The 19,640-nt window shown below is 39.3% G+C and overlaps 1 protein-coding gene across 6 annotated transcripts in view; it reads right to left on the bottom strand.

Moving 5' to 3' along the window:
• The window catches only part of slc2a9l2 (solute carrier family 2 member 9, like 2), a 74,451-nt gene that overhangs the window by 40,474 nt on the left and 14,337 nt on the right, over positions 1 to 19,640 (bottom strand). For all 6 annotated transcript variants that reach the window (XM_031873959.1, XM_031876474.1, XM_031873110.1 and 3 more), the window contains 5 exons: positions 17,541 to 17,701; positions 16,128 to 16,252; positions 14,606 to 14,751; positions 5,478 to 5,610; positions 978 to 1,165 (listed from right to left, as the gene is read on the bottom strand). In XM_031873959.1, coding sequence (XP_031729819.1) covers positions 978 to 1,165; positions 5,478 to 5,610; positions 14,606 to 14,751; positions 16,128 to 16,252; positions 17,541 to 17,701 — 753 coding nt within the window. The remainder of the gene's footprint in view (positions 1 to 977; positions 1,166 to 5,477; positions 5,611 to 14,605; positions 14,752 to 16,127; positions 16,253 to 17,540; positions 17,702 to 19,640) is intronic.

Genomic DNA, 19,640 nt, shown 5'->3' with positions numbered 1-19,640 from the left:
TATGTTAATTCAGAGGAGCGTGTGATTTCTGGCTTTGTGTTATACAGTATTACTGAAAAATCCATCAACCTATCGAATGTGAAAATTTGATAATGAAAAATTGAGCACAACTATTATTCTTTATGATAGTCATTCTGAATATGGATTTGATCTGATCCATTCTAAGTGGGGCAATGAACTGGCTTCCTATTTTATCTTGAATATTTTTACATTTTAATTTACCTTTTATAACAAAAAAGAAAAAGAAAAAAAATGTACGTATGCAGAATGTGATTTTTAAACATAACCTTTGTAAATAATAAAATAACTTGTGTCTAAAAGAGACAACAAAGATGGGGTCACACCTGTGCATGTAGCGACTCATGGGGTTCTGCAATGTGCTGCCACACCTGATCCTCTGACAAGCAGTCCTTTTGAAACCGATGGGACTTTTTAAGAGGGAACATTGGACTTAAAATTAAATGTGAATTTTGCTCCATGTCTGCTGAATGTGTTTAAGGTAACAACATGCCAGTGTGATGTTTTCAACTTGTTTTACTGTGACAAAACAAATTGTAGCTTCAAATATGTTGCGCTGTTTGCCTAAAATATCACTTGCTGAAATCAGGGACCCAGGGTGAGACTGGGTGTGTTCTGCATGGTCCGGTAAAAAGAAAGCAGAATGACTATCTCTCTTGTCTGAGTCACTCAAGTAGGAGGAAAACACTTTTTACTTTCCTTCCGTGGCACAAATCTATCCACTGGTGTCCAAAACTGATTGACAATTTTCAGGTGTGATGAGGTGAAACAGAGCATCTTCAGAAAAAGTCTGATGCTGATATGCAGTAAAGTTTGTCACATAAATAGACTTCAATAAAAAAATACATACATTTTTTTATAGCAAATAATAATAATCCTAAATATGACGCAGTAGGATGGTAGAAAGAAGAAGATCCCACTGACAATCTGAGAAAAGTAAAATGTGAGCTGCATCTTACAGCGTTGAGGCCACAGAGCTGATAGCAGGCCATGCTGACGACGATGGTGATGAGCTGCCAGCGAACAGCTGGGTTCCTCAGCAACTGTAACACGGAGGCGGTGTGTTGGTTTTCCTGAGCCCGAGCCTCCGCATGGACCTCCTCCAGCTCCTGGGATACATCTTTCTTTCCCAAAAACCTCTGGAAGGCTGAGACACACACAGAGCGTTAAAAAATCCACAAATAAAAGCCATCATGCTGAGATCAAAGAAGATTAGGATTTATTCCACAGCAACTGAAGACATATCCTCAAGAGTGGATCAATTTGTAAACAACTGCACACTCACTTAGACTAAGCTGAAATCAGTATTCTGTTGACTCATCAAGTGTCTATGAGTAGACAGCATTGGGTAACGCAGTCTCAATGTTAATCACCTCCCAGGACAGTGTTTAAAAAACATCTTTAAATTGAATTATGCATATTAATTTAATTAAAAATAAAATCCCAGCCCCCCATATGGTGATTAGTGATCGGTGTGCATATAAAAAGTCCCCAGTGGAGACGTTGACTTCTTGAGATGAAGATGTTTTGTGGAAAAACAGAAACCAGCAGAAGTTTTTATTGATGTTTTGAGTGGGTCCCAGTTTTGTTTATGTATTGTGATTTTTTTAAATATATATAAGTAAAGATTTGTCTTTGAAACTGTATAATAGAATTGCATTCAACGTGAAAAGTTTTGTAGTCAAACAGATTAGTGACATACTCTTGGGCTACATCCTGGGCTCAACATGTTCTCAATTTAAATGCTTCCTCCGGGATACATAATTCATCAACACAATATTACATTTTACTGCAATGCAGATGAAACCTAGCCCTCTCAATCACAGTGATTTAAAGCAGTAAATGCTCTAATATACTGTATTGTCCTCAAACAAATGCAGTTCTCTTCATAGTTATAGATAATAGATAATATAATAGATATATATATAATATAACTATAATATAAATATCATATTATAGCAAGCTTCATGATTAAAACAATGACTTTTATTAAAATCCTCTGCGCTACTTGTTGTGCAACAAGTTAATGCACTTACTTCATGTCAAGCCTAAGCTATAAGACACATGTTTTTCTCTCATTCAAAAGGAAGAAAACAACAGAAATACATACACATTTTATATGTGTGTGTGCAGAGCTGACCAGGTTTCTGGCAATCATATGTAACTCGGCCAGCAGAAGCTTGTTTGAACTTGTGCTACTTGAATGTGATGGATTGGAGGGAATAGGTGGCTGTAAAGAAGCGTCTCTCTTCTCTTTAATCCTTTCGCCTACCCCTGGGGTTGTGGGAATTCAAGGTGGGAACAAGCTAAAGACATGACCCAGAATAGCACATCTCTATATACCAACAGGGACTAAAAGCAGGTCATTAGGACATGGGAGTGTGAACAGTGACCACACAGGAGGCAGTACGTAAATGAGTATGCAATTGTCTCTCCCTGCTGGTAGAAACTATGGAAATCTGTTTTAATTCAGAATCACACAGGGGCTGTCACTGTCAGTGGCATGATGTGATATTGATGTATGGTAACCTATTTTATTTTCCCTGCAGGAGGACAGCGGGGCTCCACCCCATGACACTGCCTATATTACAGACTGAGACTGTTTGAGAAATGACACTACTTTATTAATGTAGCAATAAAAATGCCTTTATTGAAACAGGGGTAAATATATAAAGATTGTCTTAAAGGGGCTGACAAGAAGGTTAATGTTGATGCATTTTGGCTTGAATTTAAAGTGTAAGTTATTCTATATTTTTATTATCATCAACAAGTCCCATTAGATGACCAGAACAATAATGCACAGTCCGTCTCTCAATAGTTTCCAAATATACAGTTGTAACCCTACTCTGGCTCTAAGCCATTTGCCAAAAGAAGGGGGCTCAAAGAGAATACGTAGCTGACGTAACAACAGCCAATTTGCTCTTCTGATGTCTTTCATTTTTTCTGTCAACATATTGGTTCCCAAATCTGCACGTCAGCCTCTGTTTTTGACCACAAAGTTTGTCTTTATTCAAAAGATCAAACATTGGATTTTTAGTCCCTTGGAAGTTCAAAGGGCATTTTCTTTTCCTTTTTACTATGTCTTACATTTGAAATATTGTAAATGTATTAGGTAGCTGTAATCTAGTAAAAAAAACTGAGTATGTGATTTTGTGTTTTACACTTTGTATGTAAGGACATTTTTCGTTTAAAGGGCCCATTTTGCATTAAAAACAACAGAGCAACCAAACCTTCAGAGAGTGCCCTTTTATATAGTATGGGCATAGACAAAGAGTTCAAACAAACCCAGAGAAAAAAACGATCAAAGTCAAATCTGACATCACATTATTCTACATGCTTTCTTAACTTATGCAGCTATGCCTCTACCCCATGCTGTTCCTTCTCATATCACAGCATTTTAATATCTAACGAGATCACATACTATATTACTTCCATAAAGTCAGTGAAATGTAAAAACGTTAGGCAAGAAGATGCACATAGATTAGTTGAAATTGAGAGTACACACCTAAATCATTTAACACATGCTACCAATCAGGGGCGTCGTTAGACCTATTTTAGGGCTAAAATGTTCTTCAGCCCCCCCAAATAATTTGGCATTATTGGCTTTAAAAAAAGAAAAAAAAAAACAAAACTTTTTTTTGGTGATGTCATTAAATTAAACTATTGTTTCTCACATGGACAAGTTATTTATAACTCTAACATGCTACATATGTGCGTGCGTTCTGGTTTGTATGTTTTCTCCCCCTTCAAATTACAATCCAATATCATCATACTTAACGATATAAAGTTGACACTGTCAGGTCCATTCTCCATCCATTGTGTGCGGCCCCTTTAAGAGTTAGGATTTGGGAGTAACGCGGATATGAAAGCTAGTTTATCCGTCTTTCCTTTACAAGCAGGAAAATTATTTCTCTCTTTATTTGAGAAAAGTTCATATTTGTGTTGTCAAATTTCACTATGACCCTCAAATTCTGTCTCTTGTGTTATCATATACTGAATGCAAGCAAAACTACAGAGCAAAATCACACTCTTTCTGATTGAACCAATCTATGAACTGTCTGAAACAATGGATATCCACGGCCCCAAATGGGCCCCCAAAAAACATGCCGCTCCCCTTAGGGCTAAGCCCCCCCTTTCTTTGAATCCTAGAAACGCCCCTGCTACCAATACATTATATTCTTGAGTTTCAAGACTTCTCTTCCTTTAAGGAGACTGTAAGAATTGTTAATAAAACTCATAAACCATGTACTGCTGATTGGCCCTCTGCTCATGGAAGCTATACGGTACGGTTAAGTTATGGTTACACTTTAGCTGCTCAAATAATTTAGTTTGGAAAATATTGTGGTGTTGGCATATAGATTATGGTTATGGTATTGTTGAAGATAAGACACCAGGACGTCATTGTGGGCTTTGGGAAACACTGATCAACATTTTTCATAATTTGACATTCTATAGACCAAACAACTATCGATTAATCTAGACAATAATCAACAGATTAATCAACAATGAAAATAATCTTTGGTTGCAGCCCTAGATAGGTTCACAATGTCTTATATGAGCAGGAAGAATGATTCCAGTGTTCATATGGGCATTCGACCATTGTTTTAAGACAGACTTAAAAAATTGTGTGAACCTATCCTTTAATGGGTTTGCCCATTTCAACTCTAGTGGGAAGCAATCGTGAGGTACTGTAAAAGCCACAAATCCAAGCAATGGGAAAGAAATCAATGAGTCTCTGGTCTTGGTAAACAACTCTATTAATACCCTGCAGATATACCATGTTAATATATAGGGCTATCCCAGGGGGTGGGTGTAATCAACCTGCACTGCTGTAACCATAGGAGCGCTTCCGGAGGCTTCCCCTCAACACTATGCCTTGCGTGGACGGTGCACACACGCCTCTGTCTGCGCTCAGCGTGTCCTCTCCTCATCCCGCTGTGTGTGCGAGAGAGTAGACGTACCACAAAGTCATGTTTGTGGGCTCTCTTACCCTAAGCGGCAGCGTTTTGAGGCTACTGTCTCTGCACATTTCACACCGTCTCTCTGGTTGTGCCTGGCTGCATGCCAGCGTGTAATGTAACCTCCAGAGGCTTCTGCTCAGCCCTTTCCGCACGAGCCCCGCATGGGTTGCTCTCCGACATAAGCAACAGCAAGGAGGGCTCTGAATTGGCTCGTCTCTAGGACATTGCTCTGGAGGGAAGGATATTTTTGTGTTCTAAATAGACGGCATAATGCGGATACATGTGTCTTTCGGATTATTAAAAAGGTATTTATTTTAGGGATTCTGTTATTCTACAGTCTTGTTTGTATCGTTATTGTATAAAAACATTGTTTCTAATAATAGTTTGGTGGGTTTTATGCATGTTTGTAATCCTGAAGGATAGCAAACTAGGAAAACGAAAATCCCAATCCCTGAACTGAAATGCAAATACTATGGATGAATATCTGACATACAATACCTCTTTCTGCTCCGGCCTCATCCCTCCTCTCTATCAGCAGGTAGCGAGGACTCTCGGGGAGGAAAGGCAGCACACACAGCTGCAGCATTGCCGGCAACGCCAGGAAGGCAAACAGGTAGGTCCATCTGGTTTCCTGCAGTCAAAACATCCAAAAAAGATCTATGTTGTAGTCATGGTTTATGATATACAAAGACATTAAACAAAACTGATACTCCAAAGAATAGGAGGATGCACATCATACCCTCATTTAGAATTCCTGCAAGCAGTGCTGATTGTCATTTAAATGCAACACAGCAATGAGTTACAGTGCTTGTAGAAAATAGGGCATAAGCTTAAGGCATGAATGCTTGGAATGCGTAAGCTAAGTATAAGACTTATGGTCTTCAAGTGATGCATTTATTCATGCATATGTTTACCTAAAAAAAATGGAAAAGTATCTTCACCGAAGTAAATTCACCATTTGCATAATGTGTATGCAAATGGTGAATTTCTAAATAACAATATTACTGAATAGTGTTGTGTGGAAAAAGTGTTGTGTTTCAGTTTTGCCCCCATATCCCAACAACTACAAAAATACAAAATCAAAATTCTTGTTAGGTAACTCTCATTACAGTCGCCACCGTAAATGGATTTATGGTATGTCTACAACAGGGGGCTCTTTTTAATTGGCACCTCCCTTTTGTCTTAGAATTGACTTTGGTCAAGGGTGCTCCGGCCTTAATAGACAATAAACTCAAATATTAAGTTGGCTGTTCTCCCAGTCACTGCCATGACAGGTGAAGTACAAAATGATCAGCTGATTATGAGGCCAATACATCTTAAAACTTACAGCAGGAATGCAAGAAACTGTGTTTTTGTTTCTGTATCACAACTAGGCCGATGTTACGGACTGACTATAGACAACATGGATACAAAGTAATAGAGTAATGGAGAGAAATAGCCAAACATGAGTTCATTAGTAGGGAAGCTGTTAGTCATAGGTTGTCTCAGTTCCATTACAAGGTGATTTCTTTACAAAATGCCTCAGAGGCTAAATATTTATCAAAGCCAGCTATAGATTCATGAAAGCTTTTCGGTGAAGTGTTTTTCTGCAGCAAAGGGTCATATAAGATAATACTTGTAGTCAAGCTAAGAAGAGTGTGAAGATCAGTCTATGTTGAGGTCACCACCATCACACACCGTAAAAGATCTCTTATACATTGCAAAAACACAGAAAATGTACGAGTATACCTCACACAAAGCATTGCCCAAAAGATAAATGACAGGACGCCCCACTATTCAGCACACTTCGTGATCTCACCCGTGCAAACAGGAGGGAGACAATTATGCAGAGACTGTGGAAAGGAGATGCCATTTGGGGAGAAAATGTCAGCTCTCAACTCATAAGAACTGTTTTGGGGATTAAGTTGCCTATAACCTTTACTACACGAGTAGAAAAACTTTTAATCAGACTGTAAAACTTTTTTAAAAATATAATTAACTTCTATTTAACGCCCCGTGTTGTCAGCCTGAGCTGTAAATTAACTGCTCACTCGTGAGTTATAAAGTCTGCAACACTTGTCAAACAGAATGTGATTACACTTTAAGGAGTCAAGTATCTGCTACTGTGCAGTATAATGTACCTCCCATTCTTGTGGCTGAAACTATTTCAACAGTCCAACTGATTTAAATTTAAATTTAAATTGTTATTCTATAGAGTTGATATGTCGAACATGTTAGCAAAAACTTTTAGCTCTGCTTTTGGTCGAGTGTGTATCATAATTGTAAAAATTGCAACCTTAATCAACATCATTAAGGTGTAATTTCCTTGGTTAATACTTGTAGAGACGCCCCAATATAATATAATGTACAAATAAATATTTGTATCCGCTTTGGCAATCACAATTATTAGTATATTCATTTTCAGGCACCTTATTAATATCATAATAACAGCAACCAGAATAATAGGGAAATAGTAGTGAATAAATAAATAATGGAAACGATAAAGATTAGAAGAAGTAATCTGAATTCATTCAAATAATGGAGATAATACAGCAATAATAAAATAGCGACATAATAATTGAATAGCGTGATAGTTAATCAAACACAACATAACACTGGAAACATAGGGCCAACTGTCACCACTACTGACAACCACCAAAAGGGTTTATATCTGCAGATATATAAACGTCAGGGTTACAAGCCAATTCCAAAAGTAAGCCTTTCTGGCGTCAGTGCGTAAGGTTCTCAAGAAATGCAGGATTGTGCTGTAAATGTATACATTAGATAACAATGGAAGACACATAATTATAGACAGTTTGTTAGACTCACTAAAGTGGAGGAGCACCACAACAGTCAGTTGCATAATTTTGCCACGGGTCTGTGGTTCCTCCTCATAGACTGAAGGAGGAACTTAAGTGCCATAGTCCAAGGTGGCCAAAAGATGGCGCTCACACCAAAATAGTGTCGTCACAATTACCCACAGCCACCCTGTGGTGATCTTACAAGCAATTGACAGCAGTTCTTTTCAATAAATAAACACATTTCCAAATGGAGTTTCGTAATCAATTTGGACCATGGTTTTCTGAGTTTATAGATGTGTATTCCTCACATATTAACTTAGAATTATGATTCAAAAAAACTTTTGTTTCGCTCTTGTTGAAGCTACAGTCAGTGGTTTTATGCAGCAGACAACAAAACCTTTACCCATAAACATTATATAGCAGACCCAAAGCTTTGCTGTATGACATTTGTGTGAAAGTCTCTGTGGAAGTCCCAGTTCTATAAAATATACTAACAATCAAGGGTAAACTCTGCATTAATGTTGAGACTTCACTGTTTGTGCAGTTCATGTACAAGAAATTGATGCATTTGATACATAAACAAAATCACAGGTAGCACACATAACAGGACCCATCATCCTTGTCATCGTACTCAATTACCTGCAGAACCAAACATGTGGAGGGAAAAACAGTAAATACATATCAAGCTTTGGAGGAGCCGTAGATCAAAGAAGACACTATATCAGCTTTTCAGCATCAAAGGATCCAGAGAGCCTATAATCATAAGAGCTGTGTTGTGTGTCTCATCTTCGCGTTACTCATGTTCTTACATCTCCCACAGACTCCAGCGCCAAATCAATAGATTTAGGGGATGACCAGGCACCCATCCAACCCAAGAGAGAAAGCTCTTACCGTCTTCTAACCCAGCCTACACCAGTCTTCCCTTTGACTGAATTTAAAAAGCAACGCCAAATCAGTCGCATAAACATAGAATGTACCATATATAAATGGTATGTAATCTAGTGGAACAAAGCGGGTTTGGTTTGTGAGGATAAAGAAGTGAAGTGGTTCGATGGTAGGGATGTAGAGACATGCAATGAAGCAGAGTGAAGTACTCTCCCCCAGCTGTTCTGTTGACACAAAGGACAGCTAGCGCAGCATCTGCTCTGCTCTCACTGTTGTTCGTGGCAGCCCAGCACCGCTTGTCAGGTCTTTATCTGTGCATGCAGTCATGCAGCACTAGTGACTGTGTTTTTACATAGACAAGTTAAACTGGGTGCTCCTTTCTTTTGTTATGAGGCTGATGCACTTTTACAATATTTTTTGAATTCATAAACCCTTCAAAACAACACAACTAAAATGTGCACAAGACCACGATGCATGATGGTGTATGAACGTTTAAGAAATGATGTGTAACCGTGCACATAGTGAAAAAAACTTGCATCAAATTAAAGGATGTGGTTTTATTATACTGTACTAGGGATCATAGGTTCTAAGAAAAATACTTTCACAATCTGGAGAGACTACTATTTTCATGTGGACCTCTACCTTCATGTCTATCACTGATCTCTAAGAAATATATAAAAGACACTTCCAGATACTTTTAAGAAGAAAATATATATTTTCTTCACTTAACAATAATTCAAAATGAGAAGGAAAAGGAAGATATCTTTCTCAGAAGGATATTTCCAGAAATATTTAAAAAAATGTATGATGTAGGCCTTTGACTGATGAAAGACTAGTAACACTCCATCTCTTCACCATGTTCCTCTGTGCACTAAGTCGTGGGTGAGCTATGTAAATGTTTGCATGCCGCACTGAGCTGTGGGTCGTCTTATCCCAGCTGGAGATGAGCGTGGGAGCTTAAATCAGACTTCTCAGAGGCTGCTATGACACAAACAAATTTGAGTTGATGTTATACAAGCATTGATTTCTGTAGACTGTAATAAGAAATATCTTTTTTACCTCTATACAATTTTGTGGTTCGATATCATTCAGCTAGCTTATATTGACTGCACACACAGTTGAATGTGCTTAATCAAGGAAGGTTTACAGTATGTAGATGTAAAGTATATGAAGCTTATGAGCTCGGGTGTCCACAATCGAACATTGACATACAAGGCCTAATAATCAGGTTTGACCTATGTGCTTCACACACACACACACACACACAGTTTCAGTCCTGTTCACAAGTTCACAAACTAAATGCTGCTAAACTGCTCTTAACTAGGGCAAGCTGGGTGATCCAAGCTGTGTCTCCCTCCTGGTCCCTGGTCCCATCATCCATAGTGATAAAAACAGCCCTGCTATGATCTGGGGTGCTACTTGTTTACTGTAAAGCAGCAGACAAATGGTTCATGCTGTATTCCATTTTCCCTTTCAATTATCTGATCTGAGAATGCATGATGCTGCAGGGTGTACAATGTCATCCTTTGATTGAACAAAAGCAGAGGATGAAACCCATTTTTATTTTTTTGTTTTGAGTTGAGAATGTGCCCTTCATGGAGCTCGGGCTGCTGTTGCAGGAGAACCACCACAAAGCCAGAGAGGAGGTTAGTGTGAACAGATAACTTCTCAGATAGAGGTAATGGAAACGTCAGGTGGCCCACATCTGTGATGTATCCAATTATACAAGCTAACATTATCTGTGTTGGGTCAGTTTTAATTACTGTACCTTGCCAGACCATTCTTCAGAAAGTGAATATGAAACGTATTTCCAAAAATGTCAAACTATTCCTTTAATATTAGCACTGCACAAAAACAATGGCTTATATTTTTACTTTTAATACTAATTTCATTTTCAACAACACCTGAAGTCTGTCTTCAAGATTTGCAAACACAACAGGTCTTGCACATTTCCTTTTCAATTAAGAGTCATGCAGCAAAAACACGGAATGCTCAGCTACTCTTGTACAGAATACAGTGTACTGTATAGTTAAGCTGCAAGGAGCTGAAAGCATATACGTATAGTACACACGGTACCTCCTGTAATATCAAAGTCATTTAGAATACCATATCACTCTGATAATCAGTGTGACAATAATCTTAAATGAATTGTATTACAGGGACCATCCCAACATATAACAATCCATTGATTTGTTTTGCCCATTTACACAACCCTCTGAAGCCAAAGGCAGGTATGATGGAGGATGTAAAGATTAAGGCACCCTCTGAGTCTAACCTTACTGGTGAAAGCTGCATTTGAGGCATGCTGATGAGTTCAGAGTCTCAGGGGAGTTGACAAAAGCCTGTTCTTGCTGTAATGTAATAAGCATGTGTCCCTACTGAGGAAAGGTCAGTGGCTAAGCATGAAGGTTAGAGTAATTATCATTTGTCAAAGCTTATCACCATTTTGGAGCAAAAAGTGACATCTTAGACTAGCTCTCATTAAGAGATGCCTCCACTGAAATGAAGGACCAAAGGCTAGCAAAGACCATGGTGGTATTATCATAAGACATCAAAGGTGTCTGTGATGCTTGTGGAAGGGTGTAACAGCGGTGACATGAATACATAGCAGTGGCTCCATTTGATATTTGATATTCGTCTGCAGGTCGAAATGATGGATGGGACAAACCAATACTTATAAATGAAAGATGAGTACCTACTTTGCTAGAAGCTCGGACATTAAGCCCATGTGTAAATGTCAGCACAAAATAGGAGAGGAAAATCTTGTCAAATCCTTTCAAAATACATCTAGCTCTGGCTCTCTGTGTGTTTTTCTTTGTGAGGGTGATATCTTGGATGGTTTTGAGTCCGAACATAATGTGTGCGTCTACTGATCATAGAAATAGAATAAATGGTACATAAATAAGTTAAATCGGAGTGTTCCGAAGAATAGATTAGACAGAAAAGAATCTCTTCTTCGGGAACACTCAGAGCGCTGTACAATACATGTCAACATTCACCCATTCACGCACACATTCACACACTGATGGCAGAGGCTGATAACTAATGCACAATCACGTACCGGCCAACTTTATGTGCTCGGACGCACTCATACCGGCGGGACGTGTGAAACAACAGCGTCTCTAGTGTGTGTGCATGTAGTCCCGCCATGATGGCTGTCCTTTTTATAAGGAAGAAAGAAAGAGGGTATGAATCGACGCCTCAACAGACGTCGATTCAGCCCTGTGACTAACTCTGCCGCCGGCTTAGCAGTAGAGCAACACACTTTATTGCCCTACTGACATGTGTTGTCCCCATAACTATCGACAAAAATACCCATTTTCTTTTGAACTAGTCAAATGACCACGGCAAACGGTTCAATCTCCGTTCCACTTCTATTCTATTTCGACGGTGCTGATGTACATGACTCCACAGGGGTCATCACAAGGTGAATTATTGAACATAGATCCCCTAGAACCGATTTTTACTCAGTTTTACTTCTGAGGTCAAACGTGTGCTTGGGTGAGCATTGATCCAATTTTTTTTTTCAAGAGGTCCAATGAGATGTTGTAGTTTTTACTCCACTACATCTCAGACGTAGATATTGTACTTGTGTATTTGCACGCACAGGGCCGCTACAGAACCACACGCGTGGATCTCATATGTGCATGCGGATATTGACATTGATTTGGTCTCATACATCAGTTCCTCATGGATTCGTTGGTGGTAAAGAAGCCTTTGTTGATGTTGTTTATGACCACTGGTATGAGTGAGGGGCTTTTGGATGAATCTGTGCTTTCTTGTTCCTTCCGTGCTCACTTATTTGGGTTGATGCTGAATAGTTCACTGTATTTTTCCTTGTTTTGGATGACGGCAGTATGGGGGGCTGCCACAGGTTTGCCATGCGTCAGTGTTGTGCTCATGAGCCCATAAGTGTTTTGTAGTTGGTACGATGTTCTTATTGAGTTTAGTGAATAGTTGTTTGTTTTTGTCCAGTAACGTTGGGGCGTTAGTGCTGGTGATTGAAATGGTGAAGGGGGAGTGCTGGTGTTTCTTTTAGTGCTTTGGTCCTCTGTAGTTTGTGACCGTTCTTTTGTGGTGCAGTAGCTCCCCCTGATGGTGTGACAAGCTGCAGTAAATCCAGTTCGTTGGGAGTTTCTTGGATAATGCTGTCTACTGAGGGTGAACCGTTTTGGATGGTTGTGGATTTGTTGGCTAACTGCTTGTGGTGGTACAGGCGTGGGTCTTTGGGAGGTTGGGTAGGTGGTGGTTTGGGCTGTCTGGTGTTCTGGTGTTTGTAGTTGCTCCTGTCATGTTTTGTCCTGTTGTGGTCTTTTTGTTTGTAGTTTTCAAGTTTGGGGGGATGGAGCTGTTTTTGTACTGGGTGTAGACTTTTTCCTTCCATTGAGTCTTTCCTTTTTGGTTTCTCTGTTGCAAATGCTGAGATCCAGATGTTCTTCATCTCCTTCTTTGATAGAGGCTTGGTTGCCATTTTGGTTAGTGGTTGGTGTGTGATTGTTTTTATGTGAGTGGGATGGGATAAGATGAAATAAAATCTATTTCAAGATCAAATAAAAAAAGTCATAATATTAAAATAATGATGAAATTTAAAATAAATTATTCTTAAACATGTGCTTGTGGGTGTTTGTAAGGGTGGGGAGTGTGAGGTAAGTGAGAAACTGTGTGTCTGAAAAATGATTTAGGACGTGTGAAAACAGGTAAGTGTATAAAAAATGTGCTTGGTGTTACTTAGTGAATGTGTCTTAGTGCTAATCCACAGTCGAGAAGAACAGTTTACTACAAGGTATTCTATCTTCTTAAACCCAATAACTTCTTATTAGTAAAGCTTATATTACTTTACTGTCTTGTCACAAAATGCTCATGGAAGACATGTTAGCAAACCAGTTTGTGTTACATTTTCCAATTTGATTGTGGGTTTTACTACTATAGCCTACATCAGACCAACAAGTTCAATTTAACTACAGACCACCAGCAAAACCAAGAATGTGCTGATGTTGACAATGTTGTCTTCTGGTACACTCCACACACTGACCCAATGTAGTGTTGATTCAGTATGTGAATGCTTAACTCTAAAATATGGGATTTGTCATACAAACCATATCACAGAGCATCATTTGACACACTTGAATTTTTCTTATTTATTGGTATTTCAATTGTTGTAAGGATTGCACCTCCCTGGCCCCAGCAGAGAGTCACTAAGTATGTTTTCATCCCTAAAAGATAAACTTAAAATCTAGCACATGAATAATCAAGTGAAGACTGGATTGTTGCCATGAGAATACTTCAGCAGCAGGCCGAGTAAGGATTGCTAAAGTTGGGGGCATTAAGGTGAGAATGGGGGAAAGAGGAAACCATTCCCTCCAGGGTAAATACGGTGTGACTGAGAATTCCTGCTGCTATCTTATTGAAACAAGGAACAGATAAAACAAATCAAATACTGAGCAGGATAAAACAAACATGATTTTGTTACTGATGTGGCTGAGGAGGACACACACTATCTATTCATTTGCCCAGAAACAAATTGATGGGAAATCATTAACTGCGAGCGGAGGGGTTTTTTTCTCCGTTACAAGCTCACACTTCTCAAGTAAAAATAAAACGATCCACTGGACAATAGCTGCAGTCTGCCGCTTATCCATGAGGCTTCATCGGCTCCACTGACAGATGGAAAGGTCCTTGACATTTAAACCTAATCACACCTTGATGTCACATGTCATGTCACACATGAGGTTGTCGAGATCACATGGCAGACATGAGAGTCTTAAGAGTTGCAGGAATTATTAAGGTGCAAATTGATGTGAAACTGAGAGTACACAACAGGCCACACGTTTGGCCATCCCAGGCTGTATGGGAGAAATGGAAAGGAACTGATGCTATCGCAGAGTTGTAAGCAACGTAAAGGTAACATCACAAATATTACTCCCATATGTTCCTAGGGTCTACAATCTCAACAGCACTGACCTGACCCAGCAGCTCGGGCAGCCCCAGCACTTGTCCCGTGAACACTCCCAAGCAGATGAGGACGGAGTTGAACTGGCCAATGGAACCTCGGATATGTCTTGGTGTAATTTCTCCCAGGTACATGGGGAGGGCGCTGAGAGCTATACCTGTCGAAACAACAACATATTAAAATGCTATGAAAAGGACAAAAGACAGACCCATGTTTAATGTGATGTCATTTTCTGAACTTATATTATATGCCTCTACCCACTTGGTCATTATATCCAAATTAGTGATGATTATTTATCAAAAAAATCAATATTTTATAAAGGCACCAACGGTCAAGCCGACAATATTGTTGTAAAATCAATATTGAGGTATTAAGTCAAAAGGAGTCAGCTGAGGTGGTTCGGGCATCTAATTAGGATGCCTCCTGGACGCCTCCCACTGGAGGTTTTCCAGGCACGTCCAACTGGGAAGAGACCCCGGGGAAGACCCAGAACACGCTGGAGAGATTACATCTCCCAGCTGGCCTGGGAACGCCTCGGGATCCCCCAGAATGAGCTGGAACATGTTGCCGGTGAGAGGGAGGTCTGGGTCAGCCTGCTTGGCCTGCTGCCACCGCGACCCGACCCCGGATAAGCGGAGGAAAATGGATGGATGGATGGAAGTCAAAAATATTGTGATATTTGATTTTCTCTGTATTGACCAGCTCTATCTGACGGCATTTTGCACACATCGATTTCCATAACTCAGAAATTGTGATCATGCACTGCAGTGAAAAAGTATATTTCTGTAGGTAACACATCGGTGCTGAGCTGGATATTGTTCCTGAGCCTTTTGACATTAAGACCTCAGACGTATTTGAGGATGTAGGTACTGGAGCACTTGTTTGGTGTCAGGAGTCAAGTGCTTATCAGGCAAAATAAGTGTATCTCACTTACACATGGTCATTTTCTACCAGCAGCAGTCAAGCTGCTGTCTGGCAATTTTTTGGTAGCCACAATTTGATCTCCCGGAAATTTGTTTCTGCAGGTCACGTAATCCACAATCACAAGGATGAATGAGCACTGATGTTAAGCTCTTCCTCTATGATTGGAGATATTCGCTCAGAAGGGAAAGTTAGACCTGCAATCAAAGTCTTACTGATAGCTCACTGATCAGTGCTCTCAGGTCTGTCAAGTAAAACACCCTCGATATCTACACATTTTTCCTTGGGGTGGGGTTAAACCACAAGCCTATATTCATCATCTTTCTCATTTCCTTTCCACATAAACAAAGTTAAGTTTTCTAGATGTGATCTTAACTATTATACCAACTGCATATCTACATTTTAGGAACTTTGATATGTTGCATTCTCAGGAGGCCAACAGTTTAAGTTTCTTTGTGCAACTTTGATAATAAATCATCCGGTATACTGCCATGGTCTGTCCGTGACTTACATTATTACATTTTCGCCATTACTGTCTACCATGTAGTAGTTTGCAGCACACTGACTTTTGTACACTGCCTAGTGAGTGGTGAGTATAAATGAAACACTTACCAGAGTCAACCCCAATTATGAGCCGACCAATGAAGAGCATCTCAAAAGATTTGGCCCTTTCCCCCAGGGTCAGCAGCAGAGCAGCTATTAGAGCGAAGCTGTTATTCAACAGCAAGGTTCCCTTTCTAATGTCAAGAAGAGAATATGGTTGTAAAAAGAAGAAACAATATAGGTACACGGTAAAATGATCCTACACAAATGTCATTTCTGTACAAAGATTATTTATTCACTTCACTTCAATTTGTCAAAATGAGTACAATTGTTTTTTTGTGATATAATATCTAAATAGCAGAACCAACAGCTAGCTAATCTAAATATGAAAAAAACATGAATGTAATAATTACTATAATAATAAACTTTATTAATGTCGCACTGCAGATACAAACAAAAACAAATAAAACAACATAGGGATCATAAAACACCAGGGGATAATAAAATTAAGTTAAAAATGTGAAACGATAAGAGTGGAATGAAAACACACTCATAAATGATTTCACTATAAAAAAAAGTTTTAAGAGGGGACTGATCAACAACATGTTTTGGAGCAAAAGCTAGCAGAGGTTAAAATAAACTTCATAAAAAAAGTGAGAACGGCAGTCATGGCGTCAAGAGGATAAAGAAAGGAGTTGCGTTGTACTATTCAAAGGAGGCTGCTCATGATGTGGGTGTGATGTCAACCTCACCACACTATTCATGTGTCCTAATTCAGGTTCTGGATCTACCAAAAGAGGCAGCCGACAAACACGGGATACATCTACCTGCCATTGAGATGTGAAATGTGAGATCACTGGCTAACAAGATGGAGGAGCAGTAAGAGAGAGTATCGTGAGAGCAGTGTGTTGTGTTTCAGGAAGACATACAGCTACACAAGGACATTTCTGACTCCAACGTGTCTGAAGACGGCTTCCAGACTGTACAGGCCAACAGGAAGTAACAGTTTTCTGAGAAACAGTTTATTTAAGTGTTGACTTAAGAATTTGTTTGGTAGTATATATTAATTTCAAATGAAAAGTAGAGAACAAAGAGCAGAGAATGCTTTTCAATTCAACCCTTGAAAACTGTAACCTTGTGGAAAAGGAGAACAGACAACTGAACTTGAACCAATCATAGCACTGACTGCCGGCTGGGTGAGCGGTTCACGCTGCTTTTTCCTGTCACAAGAAACTAAGAAGTGTAAAGATGCTCACAATGAGTGTCTTGAGATGGGGGCGCCGGCCTGGCTGTTGTTTTGAATACCGTAAACAAGCTATTCTTGACCAACATAACTTCATTTTATTCATGATACCCAAAGTTAGCTGGCAAATTTGCTAATCTTGTTCCAGGATTCAGGTCCCAGGCTGATACAATTGTCGGAGAAACACTTCTGTGTTACTTGAACAAGACTTGATTAGAAGAACAACTGAGTCGACTCACCTTCCCAGCACTTTGATAATCATGGAAACGGACAGCGCTCCGAGAAGGCCTCCGATAGCAAATATAGACACCGTGACGGACCAGAGGAGGGTGGCCGTCTCTACTGCAAGAGGCTCCCCGTATCTCTCAATCCATGTCTTGTTGTAGAAAGCTTTAATGTACTGCAATACAAAAGAGACGTGGGAGAAAGACACCTTTTAAATTGATGGCTCATTTGAATGGTAGATTATTACACAGTGATAGTTTACATTTTTCGTTCAACTATAAAGGCAAAACTGAACTATAACTAAAAGGTGGATCCACTATGACAACTCATAATGTAATGTTCAGCTATATAGTCTCTTCAGTTTTACAATGTTGTACAAGGGAGAGCAAACTGAGCGACTGCATGAAATGATTATTAAAGCAATCTACAACAGGTCAATAAATACGTTGTCTCAAAGCACTGAAGCTTCCACTGAAGTGTCCTTTTAATGGTGGAACCTTTCAGCTTTACAAAACAAAATGACCTTCTACTTTACTTTAATCTTGCGCTTTACATTTGAGACTCATGCGTTATTTGATGTTTCGCAGCTCAGGGTCATGAAAAGAAAATCTCATTAATCATCCTACCACCAAACAAGATTCAAACGCTATCCTTATAAACTTAAAAGGCTGATGCACAGTGGAGAGCGTGTCTTATTAGTGCTCCAGACTGAGCTGAGTGCAGAGGTGGCCCTGGTAACAGCCACGTCCATTGTCTGCTATGGCTCTCAGGGGTGGTACGTCCTTGCAAGTGCCAGGCAGACTTACTTTTGATGCGACGTTGATACGACTTCTGAAAACACCATCATCCTTTCTTTTATTGGTGTAAAAATGGGCTACATTGGTTTCAGCAGGGTTTTTACGGAACCCTTTCTATTTTTCCTGCAGTTGATGCAGCCAAATCAAATGAAAAAAGATAAATATTTACAAAGGATCAGACTTTGTCACTCCCTGCAAACATACAAGCTCAGTCAGTTAAGACTTCAGTCAAAAGCCTCTACATTTTGTTTTACTTTAATAACTGAATTAATTGTTGTATGTTGTTGTCGCATGTTGATTTTTGTTAATGTTGGTATTTTCAATTTTCCATAAGTTTGGAACTGTGTCTTGTTTTATTAATTGCATTTTATGCTGCTTCCTGTTTTGGTGTGTTTGACTTGACGTATTTGGGCCAACACAAAGACCAGTACAAAGGGAGGGGAGGCTGTGTCATAAGAGCACAGTTTTTACTGGTGCAAATGTTTTTGAAGGCTACTTAGTGTCAAGTGTCAGTTTAAATCGAATTTAGGATTAAATCAGTTTGAATATGAGGATGTATTGCTTCTTGAATGTATCTTTCCTTTGATCCTTCTCTACAGCTGTCACAACAATACTTTGTTTGGCACATGTGAAAAGCAAAAAGGCAAATTAGAAACCTGGTTAAAGCAAAGAAATGTGGCAGGGTAAATCAGGTTCCTTTAATCCCCTACCCCAGCTACGGAAATGAGATTTCGCACATAAACAATGTTCAAAAGAAAGTAATTGCATAAAGCCATCACCTGGCATTCCCAATGATTTGGAGTTGAGTTTAAAATAAGGAATACTGAATATTGGTTTGCTTTGAATCTGAGAAAAGACGTTTCAACTCTAAAAAGAGTAGATGTTTGCCATCTGATCACATATTTAATGTCTAAGATCTTAGAATCTCATTAGGATTTAATGGCCATGCATTTTTTAACACTAATATTCATTTGCAAATTGCAGCTTCACAACATTCTCAGATTGGCTCGCTGTTGGAGGAAAAGTGCATGGGGAAAACTGAATGTTGGTTTGTATGTATGTACGCTATGTGCGGAATTGATTCTGATTTTAGTGGATTTTTATTAAACAGGTTGATTAAACCTTAAATGTTGGCCTTCTGGTGAACCTGTACTCGAGTCAAATCAATCTTATTTATATAGCCCAATATCACAAATCTGCAGACCCTCACTTCGGATATGGGAAAAACTACCCCCAACAACTCTTTTGAAAGCCCAGCATAGAGTTAGATGTTAATGCATTGTGAAGCTTGAACCGCCCATAAGCAGGTTGTCACTG

The sequence above is a fragment of the Anarrhichthys ocellatus genome, unplaced genomic scaffold (assembly GCF_004355925.1).
Source record: "Anarrhichthys ocellatus isolate YVR2014 unplaced genomic scaffold, GSC_Weel_1.0 scaffold1, whole genome shotgun sequence".
NCBI classification, from domain to species: domain Eukaryota; kingdom Metazoa; phylum Chordata; class Actinopteri; order Perciformes; family Anarhichadidae; genus Anarrhichthys; species Anarrhichthys ocellatus.
The sequence above is the reverse complement of the archived record's forward strand: the minus strand, read 5'-3'. Positions and strand labels throughout refer to the sequence as shown.